Source organism: Oryctolagus cuniculus, chromosome X (genome assembly GCF_964237555.1).
Source record: "Oryctolagus cuniculus chromosome X, mOryCun1.1, whole genome shotgun sequence".
Classification (NCBI taxonomy): Eukaryota; Metazoa; Chordata; class Mammalia; order Lagomorpha; family Leporidae; genus Oryctolagus; species Oryctolagus cuniculus.
This window is the reverse complement of record NC_091453.1, coordinates 85,240,806-85,261,292: the sequence shown is the minus strand read 5'-3', so window position 1 is coordinate 85,261,292 and position 20,487 is coordinate 85,240,806. Positions and strand designations below refer to the sequence as shown.

At 44.8% G+C, this 20,487-nt stretch overlaps 1 protein-coding gene across 1 annotated transcript in view; it reads left to right on the top strand.

The window, feature by feature from the left end:
* The window catches only part of VSIG1 (V-set and immunoglobulin domain containing 1), a 37,435-nt gene that overhangs the window by 6,675 nt on the left and 10,273 nt on the right, over nucleotides 1-20,487 (top strand). The window contains exons 2-3 of the mRNA XM_008272858.4: nucleotides 6,006-6,169; nucleotides 17,547-17,745. Coding sequence (XP_008271080.3) covers nucleotides 6,006-6,169; nucleotides 17,547-17,745 — 363 coding nt within the window. The remainder of the gene's footprint in view (nucleotides 1-6,005; nucleotides 6,170-17,546; nucleotides 17,746-20,487) is intronic.

Sequence of the window (20,487 nt, the reverse complement as noted above, 5' to 3'; positions counted from 1 at the left end):
CGCTCCTCCCCCAGATCAAATGGGAGTCCCTCTAACATCACTAACATTAGTGGGCGGAAGAAAGATGCTCCTTCTCCACTGGGCCTCAGATGCTCCCTCTTTACCTCCAGATACGGAGGTGGGAGCGTGGAACAGACGAGAGGGACAGAGCCCTGGCAAGTGGAAGAGTCTGGGCAGGCTATTTGTTTCTGTGGATCTCTGGCTGTGCTCCGCTCACTCCACAGAAACACCAGGGCAGCAGGGGGCACCACAACACCCAAGTCCTGCTGAGTGACACTTGGCAACCTGACCTAGGGAAACGTTTCTGCCTCCGGGAGCAGTAGGGTCAGGAGACAAACGAAAACCCCAGTGATAACCAGATAAACCAAACCAGCCAAAACAACACTGCAAAGACCCTAAAAATGAAACTGCTGTTAGAACCCTAGCTCACAAAAAATAGGCCAACACATGCATATGGAACAGACCACTAGGGTGGAATGAAAGATTAAAATAGGAGTCTCCTAACATAATAGACAAAACCTTCAGTCAGAAGTCATCAAGCATCCCAAGGAACAAGGAATCCCAAGTCGAATGAAGAAAGAAAATCAGACGAGATCAGGCACGCTTAGAGTGGTATGGCTATAGACAAAAAAAAAAAAAAAAAAAAAAAAGAAAGAAAGAAAAGAAAAGAAAATCAATGAATGCCAACACTGAGGTGAATCAGATGTTGGAATTATCTGACAAAGGATTCAAAATAGTCATTATAAAATGCATCAAGAACCATTGAACATTATCTTTTTTTTAAAGATAGGATTCATTTTTCTTTTTTTAACAGCTAAGCACAGTACTGCATAGTATATAAATACACTATAATTTCCTTTTTTTTAAAGAATTTATTTATTTGAAAGACAGAGTTACAGAGAGAGGTAGAGACAGAGAGAGAGAGAGGTCTTCCATCTGCTGGTTCACTCCCCAGATGGCCACAACGGCTGGAGCTGCACCAATCTGAAGCCAGGAGCCAGGAGCTTCCTCCAGGTCTCCCATGCAGGTGCAGGGGCCCAAGGACTTGGGCCATCTTCTACCGCTTTCCCAGACCACAGCAGAAAGCTGGATCAGAAGAGGAGCAGCCGGGTCTCGAACTGGCACCCATATGGGATGCTGGCCCTGCAGGTGGAGGATTAACCTACTGCGCCACAGCGCTGGCCCCTGAACATTATCTTAAAACAAGTGAAAAACTGAAAATTTCAGAAAAGACAGTTATAAAATATAAAAGGAAGAAGGTAATTCTGTCATTTGTGACAACATGATGAACCTGAGGACGTTATGCTAAGTGAAATAAGCCAGGCAAAGAAAGACAAATACAGTGTGATCTTGCTTATAAGTGGAATCTATAAACGCTGAACTCTTGGGAGTAGAATGGTAGGTATCCAGGGCTGGGAGGGGAGGGGTGAGAGAATTGGGAGAAGTTGATCAAAGAGTACAAAATCCCAGTGCAATAGGAGCAAGGTGATCGTGACTAATAATAATATACTATGCATTTCAAAATTGCCAAAACAATAAATTTTAAATGTTCTTGCTACTACTATAAATGATGAATGAGTGAAGTGAGTACTTAGCTACCCTAATACAATCATTTCACAATGCACATATTTTTCAAAGCATCAGATGCATATATACAATTATTATTTGTCAACTACAAATAAAAATTAAATTAAAAGAATCCAAATAAAAGCTATATACTGCAATTGTCTGTTTCTATGAAGACCCTTTTAATCTATAGGTTCCTGCTCAATTTACTTCTTCTCTATCTGAATTATTTTTTTAATAAAGTTGGATTGTTTACCTCCACAAATTATAGAACTGAGCAATGCAATACCAAAAATGAAAAATTTCCTTATGGGCTCCATGGTAGAGCAGAGATGGCAGAAAATAGAATCTACAACTGGTGAAACTGCCCCTCAGGAATGGAGGGGAAATAATAAGATTCTCAGTCAGAGGAAAACAAAAAAAATGTATTGCTAGCAGACATACTCTAAAGAATGGCTAAACAAATGTCTTCAAACAGAAAATAAATGATAAAGAATCTTGGAGCATTAAGAAGGATGAAGGAACAACAGTAGCAGAAACGTGAGCACACACAATAGACTATCCTTTAACTTGTGAATTTCATAAATCATATTTCATCATTGAAACAATAGTTATAACATCTTATACTCAAGGCAGTGATATTTTAAAGTGGACCTGAATGTAAGTCAGGTTTCCACACTTCACTCATAGTACTAAAATATTGATACCAGTAGATTGTGTTGACTCCTATATACTTACCCAGAGCAAGAACTATAGAAACTGTACAAAGATGTACAGATTAAACACTATGAACAAATAAGCATGGAATTATAAAAAAATGTTCAAGTAACTGATAGGAAGGTAAGGAAAGAGTAATAGAGGAATAAGAATCAAAGGAGAAAAACAACAAATAATACAATGGCATGCCTAAGAACTAACAGATCAATGATTATAGAAAATGTAAGCACACTGGATGGAAATCCAACTACATGTTGCTCACAGGAAACTCACATTAAACTTAATGACAAAGTAGACTGAAAGTAAAAGGACAGAAAAGTTTATGCCATGTAAGTATTAATTAAAAAAAATCTGGAGTAGCTATATGAATATCTGACATAGTAGACTTCAGAGCAAATAAAATTACTAGAAACAAAAAGACAATATCTAAAGACAAAAGGATCAATCCAGCCAAAGGGCATGACAGTTCTTAATGCATACACGTTAAACAACAGAGTCTCAAAAGACACAAACAAAAACTGATAGCAAGCTAAAAGGAAAGAGAGGAAGCCACAATTACAGATGGTAACTTCAATTCTCCCTCTCAGAAGCTAATTAATCTACTAGACAGAATGTCAGCAAGGAAATGGAAGATCTGAAAAAGACAATCAACTAACAGGGTCTAATTGAATGTGCTGTTATTCCATCTATGCATCTATCAGAATGGCTAAAAGGGAAAATAGTGACAGCATCAAATTCTGCTAAAGAGGTGGAGAAATTGGATCACTCCTTTGGTTAATGGGAATGTCAAATAGTGTAGCCACTCTAGAAAATAGTGTGGCTTGTTTTTAATAAAATTAAACATACAACTATCACATGACTCAGCGATTGCACTTGTGGGCATTTGTCCCAGAGAAATGGAAATGTCTATTCACACAAAAATCTGTACACAATGGTGTGGGTGTGTGGCCTAGCAATTAATTTGCCTTGTGGGGTATCTGCATTCCGTATCAGAATGCTTGAGTTCCAGTCCCAGCTCTGCTTCCAATTCCAGCTTCCCGCTAATGAACATCTTGGGGGCATATCAAGTGATGGCTCAAGTACTTGGATCCCTGCCACTCATGTGGGACACCTAGATTGTGCTCCTGGCTCCTGGCTTTAGTCTCAGATCAGCCAAAGTTGTTGTGGATGTTTGGAGAGTGAACAGATGGAAGCACTCTCTGTATGTCTCTCTATCTCTCTGCCTCTGAAATATATAAATAATAAAATGAAAACAACAGTGAAGCACCTTGTAAACTTAAAAAAGTCTCTACATGAATTTTCATTGCAGTTTTATTCAATATCTAAAAGTTATAAATAGCCCAGATGTCCTAAAATGTGAATAGACAAATTGTTCTAACACATGACTGATACACTGTTGACTGCTACAAGGCAATAAAAAGCAACAAACCACTGCTGATACACCCAACAACCTAGGTGAATTTTTAGGTAATTATGGTGAGTGAAAAGAGCCAGTTCCAACATTTATTAGCTCTGTGATTCTATTTGTGTAACATTTACCAATGGAAGACAGATTAGTGATTATCATTGGTTAGAAACAGGATGTAGTGCAGCAGGCAGGTGGATGTGATTATGAGCACAATATGAGGGGTCCCTGGGAAATACCACTCTCCAGTATTTTTTAAAAATAATTTTGTATTTATTTGAAAGGCATAGAGACAGAGACAGACAGACATCTCCTATCTACTGGCTTACTCTTCAAATGCCTGCTCTCTATGGGAAACCGCTGCCTGAGGCATCCCATACGGGCATCAGCTCGAGTCCTGGCTGCTCCACTTCCAATCCAGTTACCTGCTAATGTGCCTGGGAAAGCAGCCAAAGATGACCCAAGTGCCCATATGGGATGCTGGCCCTGCAGGTGGAGAATTAACCTACTGCGCCACAGCACTGGCCCCTGAACATTATCTTAAAACAAGTGAAAAACTGAAAATTTCAGAAAAGACACTTATGAAAATATAAAAGGAAGAAGGTAATTCTGTCATTTGTGACAACATGATGAACCTGGAGGACATTATGCTAAGTGAAATAAGCCAGGCAAAGAAAGATGAATACAGTGTGATCTCGCTTATAAGTGGAATCTAAAAACGTTGAACTCTTGGGAGTAGAATGGTGGGTATCCAGGGCAGGGAGGGGAGGGGTCAGATGGAAGCCTGGAGCCTGGAACTCAATCTGGGTCTCCCATATGAGTAGCAGGGACTCAAGCACTTGAACTGTCATCTACTGCCTTCCAGGGTGTGAATTGCTAGGAGGCTGGGATTGAGAGCATAGCTGACACTCAAACCCAGGCTCTCCAATATGCAATGTGGGCATCCCAAGTGGTATCTTAACTGCTGTGCCAAATGCCTGCCCCTGTTCGATATCTTGATTGCGGAGGTGGCTACATGGAACTACACACTTAGTTGTATATCACTAAGTGAACACACATACACATGTACGTAAAACTGGAGAAAGATGAATAAGATTGGTGGTTTGTATTAATGTTAGTATCTGGGCTGTGATATTATAGTGTAATTTTACAAACTGGGTAAATTGTGCATGGGCTCTCTGTCTTATTTTTTAGAATTACATGCGAATCTACAATTACTTCAATGAAAGTTTGAATTAAAAATCACCAAGAAACCCAAAGATCTTTCTCTATTTGAGTTATTTTTATCTATAATTTTTGTGCTAGAAATTAAAACTGAAAACATAGGACACATAAGCTCACATTCCATTAGATGCCAAAGCAATAACATCATTTCCTATTATGTAACTTCTAGAAAACTCTATTGTACATTTATGAAAGGATGAAAATGAAAAAGAAAAATAGCATTTATAAAAGATTTATTTATACATTTGAAAGGCAGAGAGAGAGAGAGAAAGAGAGAGAGAAATATCTTCTATCCACCGGTTTATTCCACAAATGGTCACTACAGCCAGGGCTGGGTCAGTCCAAAACCAGAGGCCCAGAATTCTGTCTGTGTCTCTGACATGAGTGGCAGAGGCCCAAGGACTTGGGCCATCTTCTGCTGCTTTCCCAGGTACATTAGCAGGGGGCTGGATCAGAAGTGGAGCAGCTGGGACTTGAACTGGCACTCCGACATAGAATTCTCACATCACAAGCTGCAGCCTAAGCCACTGCGCGACAATGCCATCCCCAGAGAAACATCTTAGTATTACTATGAATAGAGCTTTGCTCCCACAGCCGCTCAAAATGGTCTTAGGGATAGGGTAACCAACATGTAGTATTAATTTGCCTGGGACTTCCCTTGTCTTCTCCCTGAACATTCTAGCAAGTTGGTGTAGTTTCTCTGAGACTTAGCAGATGGTAGAACTGAAAGTCCCAAATCCCACATCTAAGGAACCTCTGTGGCCCTGGTCAAACTAGGTTGGTCTTTCTTCATATTCGCTGACTTTTTGAGTTCCCAGAACCTCTGTGTCAGGCCATCCTCACACAGAGGAAATTTTCAATTCAGTGTTATTGCCCCAGCTTCACATAGGATTTGCTCATCTTCACATTAAAGTTTGTTGGAAACTTCCTTTCCCTTGCCTCAATTGCTGGCTTAGCTTTCTTGTATGGTTCCTTCTATTTTCTCTGTCTTCCCTCGGAATCAGCTAAAACATCTTTAAAATTTTTGTGATGAAAAAGTGTCAGCAGAATGTACATATATATATCATTGTCTTTTTGATGATTATCTTTCCAGGTCAGGTTAGAGTGGTACAAGTGATCATCCCAGAGGGTTTTGTGAATGTGACCGTTGGATCTGATGCCACCCTTGTCTGCCTCTACAAAACCACTGTGACCTCGCAGGACAAGCTCACCATCCAGTGGTCTTTCTTCCATAAGAAGGAATTGGAGCCAATTTCTGTAAGGACTCTTTTCCTAAACTCTTCCCTTTTGGTAGTTCTGACTGAAAACTATTGAGGTAAGTGTGTAAAGGAATGCTGTACCAGTGCTGGTGGTGCCAGAACCTCTGAGACAAAGAGTTTGAAGATAGCTGTTTAGGGAAGTCCATCAACTAAGTGACTCAGCCTTTGCCTTTTTTCATATTTGATCATTCCCCATTATCTCCGTTCTGTATTTGTCAACATCAAGTGTATGATGCATTCCAGAGTAAACAGGAGCAGCCATTCTCATAGGTAAGAGAGACGGTAGTTCTGAAAGAATTCCACACACAACCCCCCCACACACACATACAGACACAAATATTTCATTATTTCCAGAAAATTCTAGTTTAAATGCAAGTTTAACTGATAGGTGTCTGACGAACTTAATATCTGGGATCTGCCTGTCAGGTGAGCTAGCTCGTTATGCCAGGCTGAGTTCCAACAGAGTGAGACTCCCCAGATAGGTGGGAAGAGGCCATGCTGGTGATGAATCCTGGGTGATGAAAAGCAGCATGAGGTGAGTGGGGAGAGGGTAGGGTGGGTAGGCATAGGATCCTGGAGAAGAGGTTGGTGGATGAAAGCCAAGGAAGGAGAATGATTCTATATGAAAGCTGCCCGTTCCCAAATTTTCCTCCATCTGGCCTTCTTGAAATTAACCCAAGGATTAAAATTGTGTACTCAAAGATGTGTGTGTGTGTGTGTGTGTACATATATACATGAGCATATAGTCCATTGCATGCCCACACACATCCTTTGATGGAAAAGGTTGAAAGTTTTCATCAGATTCCCAAAAGGATGCATGACCCAAAACAGTGCTTAAAGAAAAGACAAGTTAGTGTGGTTTGGAATAGTGGAATGCATTTGAGGTGGGCTCTAAAGGAAAGGAAGGGTTTACATTAGAAGAAAGATACAGGGAGAACAAATCGAATGGGCTGGGGGAAGGCCAGGGACGGAGATGGAGGAAAAGGCGGGCATTACTTTGGAGCAGCCACACCTTGGCCAGCGTCACTTCTGTTTAGCAGGAATCACCATTCAAGAGGAGTTTCCATCAATGTCTCCCTCTGAGCAAAGTTAAATAAGTTTGCTTGGTACTGGCTACCTTGGACAAATACCTGAATCACTCTGTGCCTTTCTTTAAAACGTGGTAGAACAGCAATACTCATGGGGACTCAACTGGCATAAAGCATGTGAAAACACATGGAAAAAAATATAAAGCCCTGTGAGTTTTATCCCATGTAACCACCATTGCGATTAGCAGCACCAGGTTCACCAATGGTGATTCTACGTGTTTCTGTCACCCAAATGCCCTGACCTAAGACCTTGCGTATTGGAATCAACTAAGAAATTGTCACTTTCTTTTGCATGTTGCTCTCCGATTATGGAAAGCAATAATCAAATGCTCTTTCTTCCTTTAAAATTCAACCTCCACACTATCCTTTTCAATGTGTTATTTATCTATATAGACTTGAGCACTCCTTTTGACAGTGGGGGCTGAATTTAGAGAGACCTTGCCAACATATTTTGAGTGAGATGTTTTGTGCTTGACACTCAAATCAAGATGTCTTCAACTGCCCGGAGGCCAAGCAAATCTAGTCTGAGTTCAAAATCACAACATTTTCCTTACGCCTCCTCTTGACACTGGGATTTAAAAGGTTACCTCTTGGTTGAACTGAGTAGATCATGAGGAGCTGAGAGGGAGCTAAGGGACTGAAAGAGCTTATGGGCAGGGAAGAAGGTATACGTGTTTGAACTGAAGGTGGCTTTAGCTCAGAACAGCTCATAGAAACACTTTTTAAAGAAAATTTATTAACAAAAAATGTATTCAGTAGCTTTTAAAAAGATATTTATTTGAAAGGCAAAGTTACAGGGTGGGGGAGGGAAGAGAGAGAGGAGGGGGATATATCGTGAGATCTTTCATCTGCTGGCTGACTCCTCAAATGGCTGCACTGGCCAGAGCTGAGCCAGGTCTCCCACGTGGGTGGCACGTGAGAGCACGTGGGTGGCAGGTGCTCAAGCACTTGTACTTTCTGCTGCTGCTTTCCCAGGCACATTAGCAGAGAGCTGGATCAGAAGCAGGGCAGCCAGGATTAGAACTGCTTCTCATATGGGATGCCGGCATCACAGATGGCAGCCACAACACAGGACCCTGAGTAGTTTATTTACTTGCCATTTACCACACTTTCCAAAGTGTCAGACACAGGAGGGGCAAGTGTAATTTAAGATAACTACTCTTTAGGGGGTGTTCCAATCAAAGGATATCCTCTGTATGGAACTGCTGGATCGAGAACATGTTCCCTGACCTTAAAACTTCAGGAGACCTGGGCTACGCCTATGAGTTAGCCATATAGCAGTCATGGCAGAGTAGGGCCAGCTCTTGGCTTGAGGGCAATCAAAAGCATCCCCAAGGGGCAAACCTTCTCTTCCTTCTGTTTCCCTGTGCTGCCTCAGCTCACCATAGCTAGATCTCCATTACAATCATCCTCAGGTCTCTACTGTTTGGAGAACTAGTGTCCCTGCCTGCTCTGCCAGACTCCGCAGGCATGTACTTCTCTCTGCTTTGTCAGACGAGTGGTTTTGAACCCCAGTGGAAATCTGATGGATGTGAGTTCTACTCTTGCTCTACCACTGACTTACTGGCTGGATGACCTTACAGAAGTCATCTGATCTTTCAGAGGTTCAGTTTTTCTATGTGCAGTGGAACTACTGGTCTACCTCAAAAGTGTAATGTGAAGATGAAATGAGATGTGTGTGAGGCACCAGGAAGCCTTCAACACAATAAGCTTTCAGTGAATGTGAGCTATGATTATCAGCAGCATCACTCTGGAAATGGTGGTTTTGTAAAATCCATAGGCCATTGGCACTAGGGAACCTAGCCCAACAAGATACACTTGGCAAGACTGAACAGCAAGGGGAGAGTGCTCTTCAGAGACATCAGAGGCAAGAATGTCTTCCAGTTCCACTCCCTACTGGGTCCCTGTAGCTCATGGGAGGGCCCAGACCCTTCTCTGCTCCTCATCCCTGAACAGACAGCTGGCTCAACCAAGAGGTTGAAGACATTGGGTGTTGAGATGGTACTCTTCAACATGAGATTTGAGCACTTCCATGCATTTGAAAGTCACTGGATCACATTGTATGTTAATCCAAGGATTGCTGCTGGAACACTTGGCGGAGGGGGAGGTGTTAAAAAGAGTCTGCTGTACTATTAGACAATTCTGTGACTTATGGGGGGTAAAATATGGCCAGACTGACCACGGGGCTATTCGATTCAACTCCTGGGTTGATGTGGCAGTATACCATGTAGCATTCGGCTCTCAGATCCACCCATTTCTGCTCAAACACAGCACAGCCCGTGCCTCAATACTGAGGGTATGGAGGAAAAGGCAGTCAGTCAGTGTCTAAAAATGGCGCATGCAAGAGACGCTCGGGGAAGATGTAGCTGGACTTCTCAGGTAAGAAAACCTATTGATGCACTACTGGACCTTTTCACTGCTTCCAGTCTCCAGGGCACGTGCAGCAGGTTTCGGAGTGGGGCGGGAGGGTCTCAGTTTGGTAATGATGTAGATCAGCACAACCCTGTGACAAGGCCTGGGCAGTCTTGGGTTTACCTTCTCACGTCCATGTCTGGAACTCTTTTCTGCCTCCTCTCCGAAAGACTCAGAGCCCTACAGCTGCCCTAATCAGGGCAGTGGATAGCTCTTGCCATATGCCCGGCCTCCCATCCTCCCTCAAATCCTGTGCTAAAAAAAGCCCTTGATCTTGAGGCCTGTGATACCATCTTGCTTATTAATATTTTCTCAATATCAATAAGCTCGTGGGTTCTTGCCATGTATTCAGAAAAGAATTCTGAATACTGGCTCAAATAGACCAGACCACATGGTAAGTTTTAAGGATTTTATTCAGTGTAAGAAATGAGTAGGAGAGTGAGGGCTTTATTTAGGGGAGAAAGAAAACTCTAGAGGCTAAGCAGGCCAGGAGCCAGCCATGTGCAGCAAGCATGCAGGCAGGAAGGCAGGGAGCAGGTGCCCGAAGGCCACGGGCCCTGAAGGCACGGGCAGCAAGGACAACAAAGGGGCAACAAAATGGAGGGGCCCACCGTGCTCCAGGCCTTACCACTTCCAAAGGGGAGTGGCTACATAGCCTGATTGGCAGGTGTGTGTACAGGTGGGATCAGGTAGGGGCATGCAATCACACAGGGGCATGGTTGAGGGTGTGGTCTTCCAGCTCACAAATCTAGTCGAATTTATCCTATGTGCCTACCTATATCACCTGACATTTCTTAACACCCAGGGCAGGTGTGATCTCTTACTGACCATCCCCTCCCAGAGGGTTCCTTTGGTGAGTAATGATTGCAGGAGTATCCTACAAGTCTCCTGGAAAGAGGGCCAGGATATTCATCAACATAGTCTTCCTCTCAGAGAATCCCTTCCTCAGCAAATATGGAAGGATTCAGCCTCAGTCCCGCAGCAGGGAGTCTCGGCTGGGCACAGGCAGGCTAGTATGGACATTTGGAGTGGTATGGTGACTCTATGGCCACACAGATGGCCTCCTCTTCCCCTCAGCCTGTTACTGGTAAAACTACAGAGACCTCACTACCCATGAACAGAATACCTATTTACCCTACTTTACAGGGGTCTCTCACATGATCCTTACTATTCCCCAATATTCTAGCAGGAGAAACCTTTGGCCATTCTCATGTCCTTACCAATACACACATAATTTGGACACCTTGTCTCCCAGGAGCTGGTGTTTTCATGTACTCTGGCTTTTCAGATTGCCCAACCTGGATGCTCTTTACAGGTAGCGTTGTATTAAATGCTTTCTGGAGTGTTCCATCTCCTTGGGGTCATTTGAGAATGGAAGAGGTGTTGGTTTTATTGTTTTGAGTGGGAGTCATGACAGGCATTTCTTAGGTGGTGCCTAGAGATGCTAAATGTTCTACAATATATAGGACAGACACACACAACAAAGGATCATCTACCCAAAATGTCAGTGTCACCCTCATTGAGCAACACTGCATGGGATCATTCCTCCTCTTTATCCAAGTTTATCTGTTCTGTGTCCCATTCCCTCATATCTTCTATAAGTTGATCTAATGTTAAAGTGTTAAGAATTGGTGATAGCTTGTTCTCTTCCAAAAAAGTGCGTTTAAGCAAGGATCTGTCATGCCTTTACCTAAAAGCAGTGATTCAAATGGGCAGATATTTCAAGCAAATGGCAAGCTGGCAAGAAAGTGGTTTGGAGGGGACAAAAGAAGTTTTCTGCTGGTATTGTATCCCTTCCGTGTGCAATCCCAGCCCCCCAAAGTGCAGTCCAGAGAAAATGCTTGGCTTGAGACCCTTATCACCCCCCATCACTACTGCACCCCCTGCCATGACTTGCCCCTTTATGAATGGTGCAAGAAAGCGAAGCTGGAAGGGAAAGGATGGGTGGTTCGCTGTGGACTTCCATGCCCTCTGCATCCCCAGATGCAGTAAAAGCATTTCTGGAAGCTCAAAGCATTTAGCAACACCAACTCAGACTCCAATAGAAAGCAGACAGCATTCTTCCTACGCTCCTTGTGTCTATGCCAAGCCCCTAGATGGAGAGCAATGTCATAAAGCTGAGGAGACAATCTTTAAGGACCAATCTGGCTCCCAGCTGCAAGGCCTCAAGTGACTAGTCTCTTGGCACAGTAGGAGGGGAAAGGCTGCTTTGTATAGAATCAGGGGCCTGCGAGGCAGCTGGCCAATGTGGACAGCACCACGTGGCAAGGCCCTCTTGGCCTGAGAAACACCAGGCCAATGGAGAATAGCAATTGGCAAGAGCAAGGGTCAGACTGGAACCGCCCCAAATGGGGAACATTTCATAAGAATTGCCTGCCTCGCTTCAGACAGGGCTACGAGTAACTTATCTTAATGTAGTCCATATGGATCAAGAGGTCTGGATTCCAGGCCTGACTGTAAATTATGTGACCTTGGGAAAATCCCTTCCTCTACTGGGAACTCAGTGCCCTTCTCTCTAGCAGAAGGGATCACAGGCGACAGCCCCCTGGGCCAGCTTTGGCCATTGGCTATATGAAGGTGCTAGATTCTAAAAGGTCTGTGGGAAAGTGAAATGAACAGATCATTCTGGTGCAAAGATGCTTCAAGTCCATGCACAGTTTTTCTTTTTTTCACAATTCACACTTTCCATGAACTTTTGGGAGACCCTTCGTATTTCAGTTAGCCATCAGGTATTTTGATTGTTCCCACAGTTTGAATGCCTTGTTGGCACTGGCTCTGTAGCTCACCACAGTCCCCACTGTCCCCTCTAATTTTACCACTAGCTGCCAGCCCCTCCCCTCCCCTTGGTTCCAACATGTAACTGGCTCCTGAAGCCTCCTTAGCCTTAGAAACCATGAACGAGGCAATCTGGAAGAGGATCTGATAACTAACATCCTGCTGTGACTGCACACCTCGGCGTCCGGCATCGCCAAGTGGGGGAGGCACAGAGTACCTTGGAAGAAGGGAGGGCAGTCTGCCATGGACACAGATACAAAGGGCAAGTGGGAAAACAATAAACAAGCACCACTTAGGAAAAGGAACATGTAGATGGATTTTTTTTAAAGATTTATTTATTTATTTGAAAGTCAGAGTTACACAGAGAGAGAAGGAGAGGCAGAAAGAGAGAGAGAGTGAGAGAGAGAGAGAGGTCTTCCATCCACTGGTTCACTCCCCAGTTGGCCGCAACAGCTGGATCTGTGCTGATCTGAAGCCAGGAGCCAGGAGCTTCCTCCGGTCTCCCACGCGGGTGCAAGGGCCCAAGGACTTGGGCCATCTTCTACTGCTTTCCTAGGCCATAGCAGAGAGCTGGATCGGAAGTGGAGCAGCTGGGACTTGAACCCGTGCCCATATGGGATGCCGGCATGCAGGCAGCAGCTTTACCCAGTACGCCACAGCGCCAGCCCCTGGATTTTCTTCAAGTAGGACTCACCCCACCCCATTCCTGCCGAGTATGTGGCTAGTTGAACATCCATGGCTCTCCTGGACCTCGATGGCTTTGATCTCTGTACCGGCAATATTCTTTCTTTGAAAAGTGTGCAAACTATACAGGATCACGGGCCAGGCTCTGGCCATTATTCAGCTGTGAGTTTTCAAAGAGTTATTCTTTTGTGGAAAATGGAACCAAGTTGTAGTCCTTCCTGTGTGATTAGATAAGCAAGACCAGGAAAAACCTTTCTTTCTTTTTTCCTTTGCAAGGATAGTGTGACAACGTGGACTTCCCCTAACAAAAAGCCCCTCCATCTATGTGTCTGGCCACTGTCTCACCCTGGGGACTTTGCTTCCCACCTAGCACCCTGAAGCCAAAGTCTTTCCCTTTTCCATCTCCCTTGTTAGTCCGCCTTACCTCCCCCGACCCCGTTCCTATCCTCATTCCTGAGAGCCGCCTTTATTCAGTCCCAGGTAAGTTACAGGTCCTGTGTCTCCGTGCTTATTTACTCATTTCACCTTGATTTCCTGCCCACGTACGGAACTTTTTTTTAAAGATTTATTTATTTTATTTGAAAGTCAGAGTTATACAGAGAGGAGAGGCAGAGAGAGAGAGAGAGAGAGGTCCTCCATTTGCTGGTTCACTCCTCAATTGGCCACAACCCCAGGAACTTTTTCCGGGTCTTCTATGTGGATGCAGGAGCCCAAGGGCCTGGGCCATCTTCTACTGCTTTCCCAGGCCATAACAGAGAGCGGGATAGGAAGTGGAGCAGCCGGTGTCGCTCCCCCTCTTCATGGAGGAACGACACTAAACCCTGCCTAGGCTTCATATCCGAGTCACGGCCCCATTATGTCGCTCCCCCTCTTCGCGGAGGAACGACACAGGACCCTGCGCTGTTCTTTTGTCTGCTCGGCCCTCCCCGGGTTTGCTGCTGGTTCTTCCCGGGTTGGCTACTGTCCCTTCCACCTCCGTGGAAGGGCGGTTCCCCCTGCCACCTTCCCCACTTCCGCAGGGGAGCGGCACACCGCCGGCCGGCTCTCTCGGGGGCTGCTCAGATGTTCCTTCAGATAGATGTTCCTCTTAGATGTTCCTGGTGCATGTTGTCTCTCTCCTCCTTTATAGGCCTCTTCCACCAATCCCAACTCTGCTACCCACACGCCGAGTACGCTGCTCTCCTCCAATCAGGAGCAAGATCAGCTCCTGCAGCTCAGTCAATCAAATTGGCGAGAGGCAGCTGCGTAGAAGTTGTTACTCCCTTCTCAGCGCCATATTGTGGGAAAGCAGATGCATAGAATAAGTCTTAATTCCAGTAACTTAGTCTAGTCCGAGTTGCTCCCAGTTGCTCCCCACAGCCGGGACTCGAACTGGCGTCCATATGGGTTGCTGCGCTTCAGGCCAGGGCGTTAACACGCTACACCACAGCACTGGCCCTTTTACAGGACTTTAATGGGGTTTTATTTCTCACATCCAAGTCCTGGCCTAAAGCCTCCTTTCTTGGCCCCCAATCTCTGCAGCACCAAGGGCTTTCCTCTTGGATCCTCTGGGACTATCTGTGGGCCTCGTGTTGTCTCTCACTGGAGGTTGATCAGGCACCAGGATAAAACTGGGCTGACTCATCCCCAGTCTTCTTGGGCAGATGATCAGTCTGTAAACGGCTTTCTTGGCCAGCGCCGCAGCTCACTTGGCTAATCCTCTGCCTGCGGCACTGGCACCCCAGGTTCTAGTCCCGGTTGGGGCACCGGATTCTGTCCCGGTTGCTCCTCTTCCAGGCCAGCTCTCTGCTGTGGCCCGGGAGTGCAGTGGAGGATGGCCCAAGTGCTTGGGCCCTGCACCCGCATGGGAGACTAGGAGGAAGCACCTGGCTCCTGGCTTCGGATCTGGCCATTGGGGGATGAACCAATGGAAAGGAAGACCTTTCTCTCTCTCTCTCTCTCTCTCTCTCTCTCAATGTCTAGCTCTGCCAGTCAAAAAAAAAGGGGGGCTTTCTTGATGCCCAGCGACCAACAGGACATCCAATTGTCAATTCAAAATTCAACAAGCTATGTGCTGGATAGTGAAAATAAGCAGGACAGCATGGATACGAAGTCAAATGAAGGTGATAAACCTTTGGTGAGGTGAACCTCCTCCTGTCCCACTTATAAAATGGTGTTCTGGTTTAAAAGCCAAAAGAAGACCATTTGGAGACAAAAATTTGTGTTTTAAATGGGTATGAATGGGTTATAAATGATTGCGTTTAGAACAGGAAAGAGAACTTAAGATTTATGTATTTTGAAAGAGTGACAGAGAGAAAGGGGGAGAGAGAGAGAGAGAGAGAGAGAGAGAGAGAGAGAGAGAGAGAGATCTTCCATCTGCTGGCTCACTCCCCAGATGGCTGCAGCAGCCAGTGCTGGGTCAGACCAAAGTCAGGATCTAGGAGGTTCATCTGAGTCTCCTACGTGGGTAGCAGGGGCCCAAGCACTTGGGCCATCTTCTGCTGCTTTCCCAGGCACATTAGCAGGGAGCTGGATTAAAGTGGAGCACTGGGACTCAAACCTGTGCCAATATGGAATGCCAGCATCACAGGCGGCAGCTTTACCTGCTATGCCACAATGACATTCCCAAGAAAACATATTTATGTTAGAAAAACAAGAGATGAGAGAAACAAGTTCCTCTCCCAAACATGTTTTTTTAACAACTTTCTCTCAAAATCTACCTTTATACTTGAGTTTAAAAATGTATTGAATTTTTGCTTAGATGCAGATACATTTGAATTCAGTAGATAATATTTTTGGTTTCCTGAATGCCTTCCCTCTTTATTTGGCTTAGTGGAAGAGACAGCACTGGACAGGGAATTAGAATGAGGTTGCGGCCGCAACTGCTGCTTTTGTGTGTCGTCTCCTCCTCCTTTGTACCTGTCTGTGCTTTAGCTTTTTTGTTTGTTTATTTGTTGTAAAATCAGAGGAGTACATTAAATGATTTGTGAGATCTTTCTAGTAGATTTGATGAAAATATTAATGATTAATATTAGTGGACTAGGGCAATACCAACCTATTGACAAGTAACCATCACTCAAATTATGCACATTCACAGGAAACTAGCAGAGGGTGTGCCCAGTGTGTATTATGGAGAGACCGCGTGATTACCTAACACAATCATTCCCAAGCTTCAGCCATTCAGGGGCCATCTTCACGATTTTTGTCATATTCTGTATTATTAACACTGTGAATCATATAGTGTTGTTTCCTGTATTGACTTGCTTTCTTCAAATATTAAAAAAAAAATCTGCCTTAGTCTCACCCTAGGCAGCAATATCCAGGAAGCCCCAGCTCTGATGCGCTAGGTACGTCTTTTTCTAATACTCTTTAAAATATCTGCGTGTTCATTTCTGTATCACCTAAAATCAACTTCAGTAACTATACTTTGGGAATACATATCATACTTGAGGAAACATTGCTCAGATGTGGAAACTAAAGGTTGGAGAGATTAAATAACTACGCTTCTTATCACAAAGCAGGTTGCCTTGGAGGCAAAGCTAGAGGCCACCTCGGCTGACTATGTCACAGAGGCTGAGCTGTGGCTGAAACCCAGGCTCTCTGGCTCTTAGGCCAGGCCTGTTTTCACCAGATGGTACTCTCCTCGTGCTTGTCATTAATGAGGGTCACGTTCCTGAATGGAGACGGGACTGTACTCCAGGTCTTCTCAACCTAGTAAGTTATATGAATAACAAGCGAATCCTGGCAGCTGCCAATGAGTCCTTTAATCTCTCTGGGTTCGCTACCACTGACTAAGCAATTCTTTGCCCCTTTCCTAGCTCACAACATCACTAGGACACGATGATAGCAGGTGATTGATCAGGGCCTTTGTGCTCTGAAAGTTTACGCTTCTAGCCAGCAGAACAAACTCAAGGTTGCTTATCCAGAGGGGTATGGGAGCATAAGAGGAGTAGGAACATTTGACTTTTTAGGGCAACCAGATACGTCCCATTGGGAAAGGTAGGTTCAAATGTGAAAGTGTGGATACAGTGGTTTAAAAATGGACAGTTTCGGTTTCTCAGCAGACAGCTGTGTCTTACGTAGAGCTTCCTCCAGGCAGACTTATCAAGTGAGTTTCTTGGTTTCCCAGCCTGAGCTTAGAAGTTGAATTCTGTCAGCTCCAGCTGTCTTTTCCGCTGTAAGATAGGCTTATCAGTGCCTTGATGACATCATGGAGCTGCTCTGCTGTTAGCAGCTGGGAGAAAAATTAAGCACCCCACGGAGCTGAGAAGCCTTGGCCACGGGGTCGGGGGGGGGGGGGCCCGGGGGAGACACCTATTTCTCTTGGGAGAAAGATACTGCTGCTTACGAAAGATAACAAACAGAAGGAGCTTCCAGGCAGCGTATCCTAGTCCCAGACACCCTCCAGTCCTCATTTCGGTTATTTTTCTGTCCTAGATTTACTATTCTGAAGGCGGACAAGCTGCAGCCATCGGGCGATTTAAAGACCGAATTATAGGGACCAACAACCCAAGTAATGCCTCTATCACCATCCTGAACATGCAGCCAGCAGACAGTGGAATTTACATCTGCGATGTTAACAACCCCCCAGACTTCGCCGGCAGAAATCAAGGCATTGTCAACGTCAGTGTGCTAGGTATGGACACTTGTTCCTGCCTTTTCTCTTCTTGGAGCAACTTAGGGCACTGAATGAGCCAGGGACCGGGTCATGATGTCAATAGCGTCTCAAGGGGTAACATCCTCCTTGCTCCTTCCACACCACCAGCCCACCCCCCCTAGAGCATTCATAAAACATGTAGGGACAGTTGTCAAAGCCACAAAGGGCCACCAAAAGTCAGCAGTGGAGGACCAGATCCCCGTCTCTGAGGGATGCAACGCAAGTAGATAGGACACTCCACAGACCCACTAAACCAGCAGCCGCAGCTCTTTCAGAGGGAACTTCCAGTTAGAGCCAGACCTATTTAGGGAGACACCTGCCAGCTTATCGCCTCTCCTAAGCATGCCCTCCCGGCTATTACATCATCCTTTAGAATGAAAGCAGCAGGTTCTCTCTAAAATGATAGTGATCTTTGGAAAAAGAAGTACAGTAAGTTGAGCATACACAAATATTCACGGTACCACACTGGGAAAATCATATTTGCTCTTAGGATGAATTTGGAATGGTTCACTTATTCAGTATTTATTGAGTGATAACGTTTTAGTGATGTAAGCTCATAGTTGCTGCCCCCAGGGAAGCTCTCAATTTTGACAATTTGTAAGGTTCCTTTCAACCTTTGAGAGGACAATGTGTGCTAATTTCCTCTCTGCAGGCCCTGAGGGTGGGAAGTTCTAAAGAGAGGAATGAAAGGACTCTCAACCTTTATCGAGTAATCAGTTGTGCTAAGTGTTTTCCCACATCTGGGTAAACTCAATGGAGCTGATCTCCTCCCTGATTCCTCTCAAGTTGTGAATGAGTGTACTTCAAAAAGTTCATAGGAAAATGGAATTAAAAGATAAGTTTATTTTGGCATAAACAATTTTAAATCATGCATAGTTTTTTTAAATATATATTACACGAACTATTTGAAGACTCCTGGTACATACATAACAGGAAAAGAGGACAAGAGGGGCCAGTGTTATGGCATAGCAAGCAGGTAAAGCTGCCGCCTGCAAGGCTGGCATCCCATATGGGCACCGGTTCGAATCCTGGCTGCTCCACTTCTGATCCATCTTCCTACTGATGCATCTGAGAAAGCAGTAGAGGATGGCCCAAGTGTTTGCCCCTGCACCTGCATAGGAGACCTGGAAGAAGCTACTGGCTCCTGGCTTCGGCCTGGCCCAGCCCTGCCTGTTATGGCCATTTGGGGAGAAAACCAGTGAGTGAAAGATGGAAGACTTTCTCTCTCTCTCTCTCTCCCCTCCTCCTCCTCCTCATCCTCCTCCTCTTCCTCTTCTCTTTCAAGTAAATAAATAAGTAAAAAGGAGGACTAGATAAAACCAGTGACTTACTAATTGAGTCTATTAGAAAATCAGCAATCTGAGGCAAGGTGCATACCCATAAGAACTGTCCAGAGCTGCCTTGTGCTGCCTAGGTGGTGCCAGCTGATATTCCTATGCACTTCTCCACTATCTGGCTCTGTATTCTCTTTTCCTTACCAAATGTTTGCTCAGACAGGAACAATGTGTTGCATTTGCCTATCTTAAACTAGGCTATTTGACCAGAAATCTATTGCAACTATGATGAGATTTTGATACTGCCTTTTTTAAATGATAGAGATTTTATAATCTTTCTAGAATACAACAATTTGGATAGAAAATTAGAAAGAGGGAGAGTTACCCAAGTGTTCATTTCTAAGAAGGGGCTAGCACAATCCATCATGTTTTTATTTTGCTGAGCCCTGTGCTAGGCATTGCGGTACAAGGACAGACAAGAGAAGTAGTACTTGCACACTTTCCTGAGAGGGTCACGCTCCAGTCTGGAAAACAAGTCATATACCCGGGAACTAAATGACGTGGTATAAATGCCAAAGCATCAAGCTGGGAGTGAGAAGGCCTAGGTTCCAGGCTTACTCTGTACTCAGTGTCCTCACGCAAGTAGGCCACTGTTCTCTGGCCATTGTGAGTTGGGTTTGTAGCTCCTGCCTTGTCTTCTTTATAGATTTGTTATGAGGATCAAATGAGATACCGGAGATTATAGGGTTTTTAAATGTTCAACAAATGTGAGAGATTAATCATCTAATGATTTTCTGTTACCTTCTGTCTCTGGGGTGTTCTGACCAGAAATAATCTAAAGAGGCTAAGCCTCTTCATCCCAGGGCACGGCAATAGCCCTGACATAAAGCTAGACAAGAAGGTCAATTTTCTGAAATTGAGAGCTCAGAGAATCCCAAAGCCATCGCCATAAAAAGTTGAGAGCCACTTCCATTTTAAGTTGTTCTTTCTCTTGAGGCTTGGCATCAAATAGCTCCCACCATGAGGGCATCCTGGTTCTTTTCTGTAAACCAGGATCCAGGCAAGGCAAGAAGCAGAAGAGTCTGTGAGTTTTCTTGTTTGGGAGCTCTCAAAAACCCCAGTTGTATTCCTTGCATGAAGAGCAAAGACATCCTACAAACAGGCTCTCTGGAAATTTTGAGACTACTAGTTTTCTCTAACAACTGCCGAGGCTGTTTGTAGGTTTGCAAATCGCATTCTCCAGGCTCACCCATTCTGCTTGCCCTGATTTTGGGCAGAAGCAAGGTGAGGCCACATGAGTAAGGGAGAGCAATTGTGGGGAGTGGGTTCGCGATTTCCTTAAAGATGTCTTCTGCTAACAACGTTGTCTTTCAGCGACACGTCATCACGTAGCGATGGACGTTAGCCCCGTGCATTCACTTGTCCGTTCATAAATGCATTTGGCAAA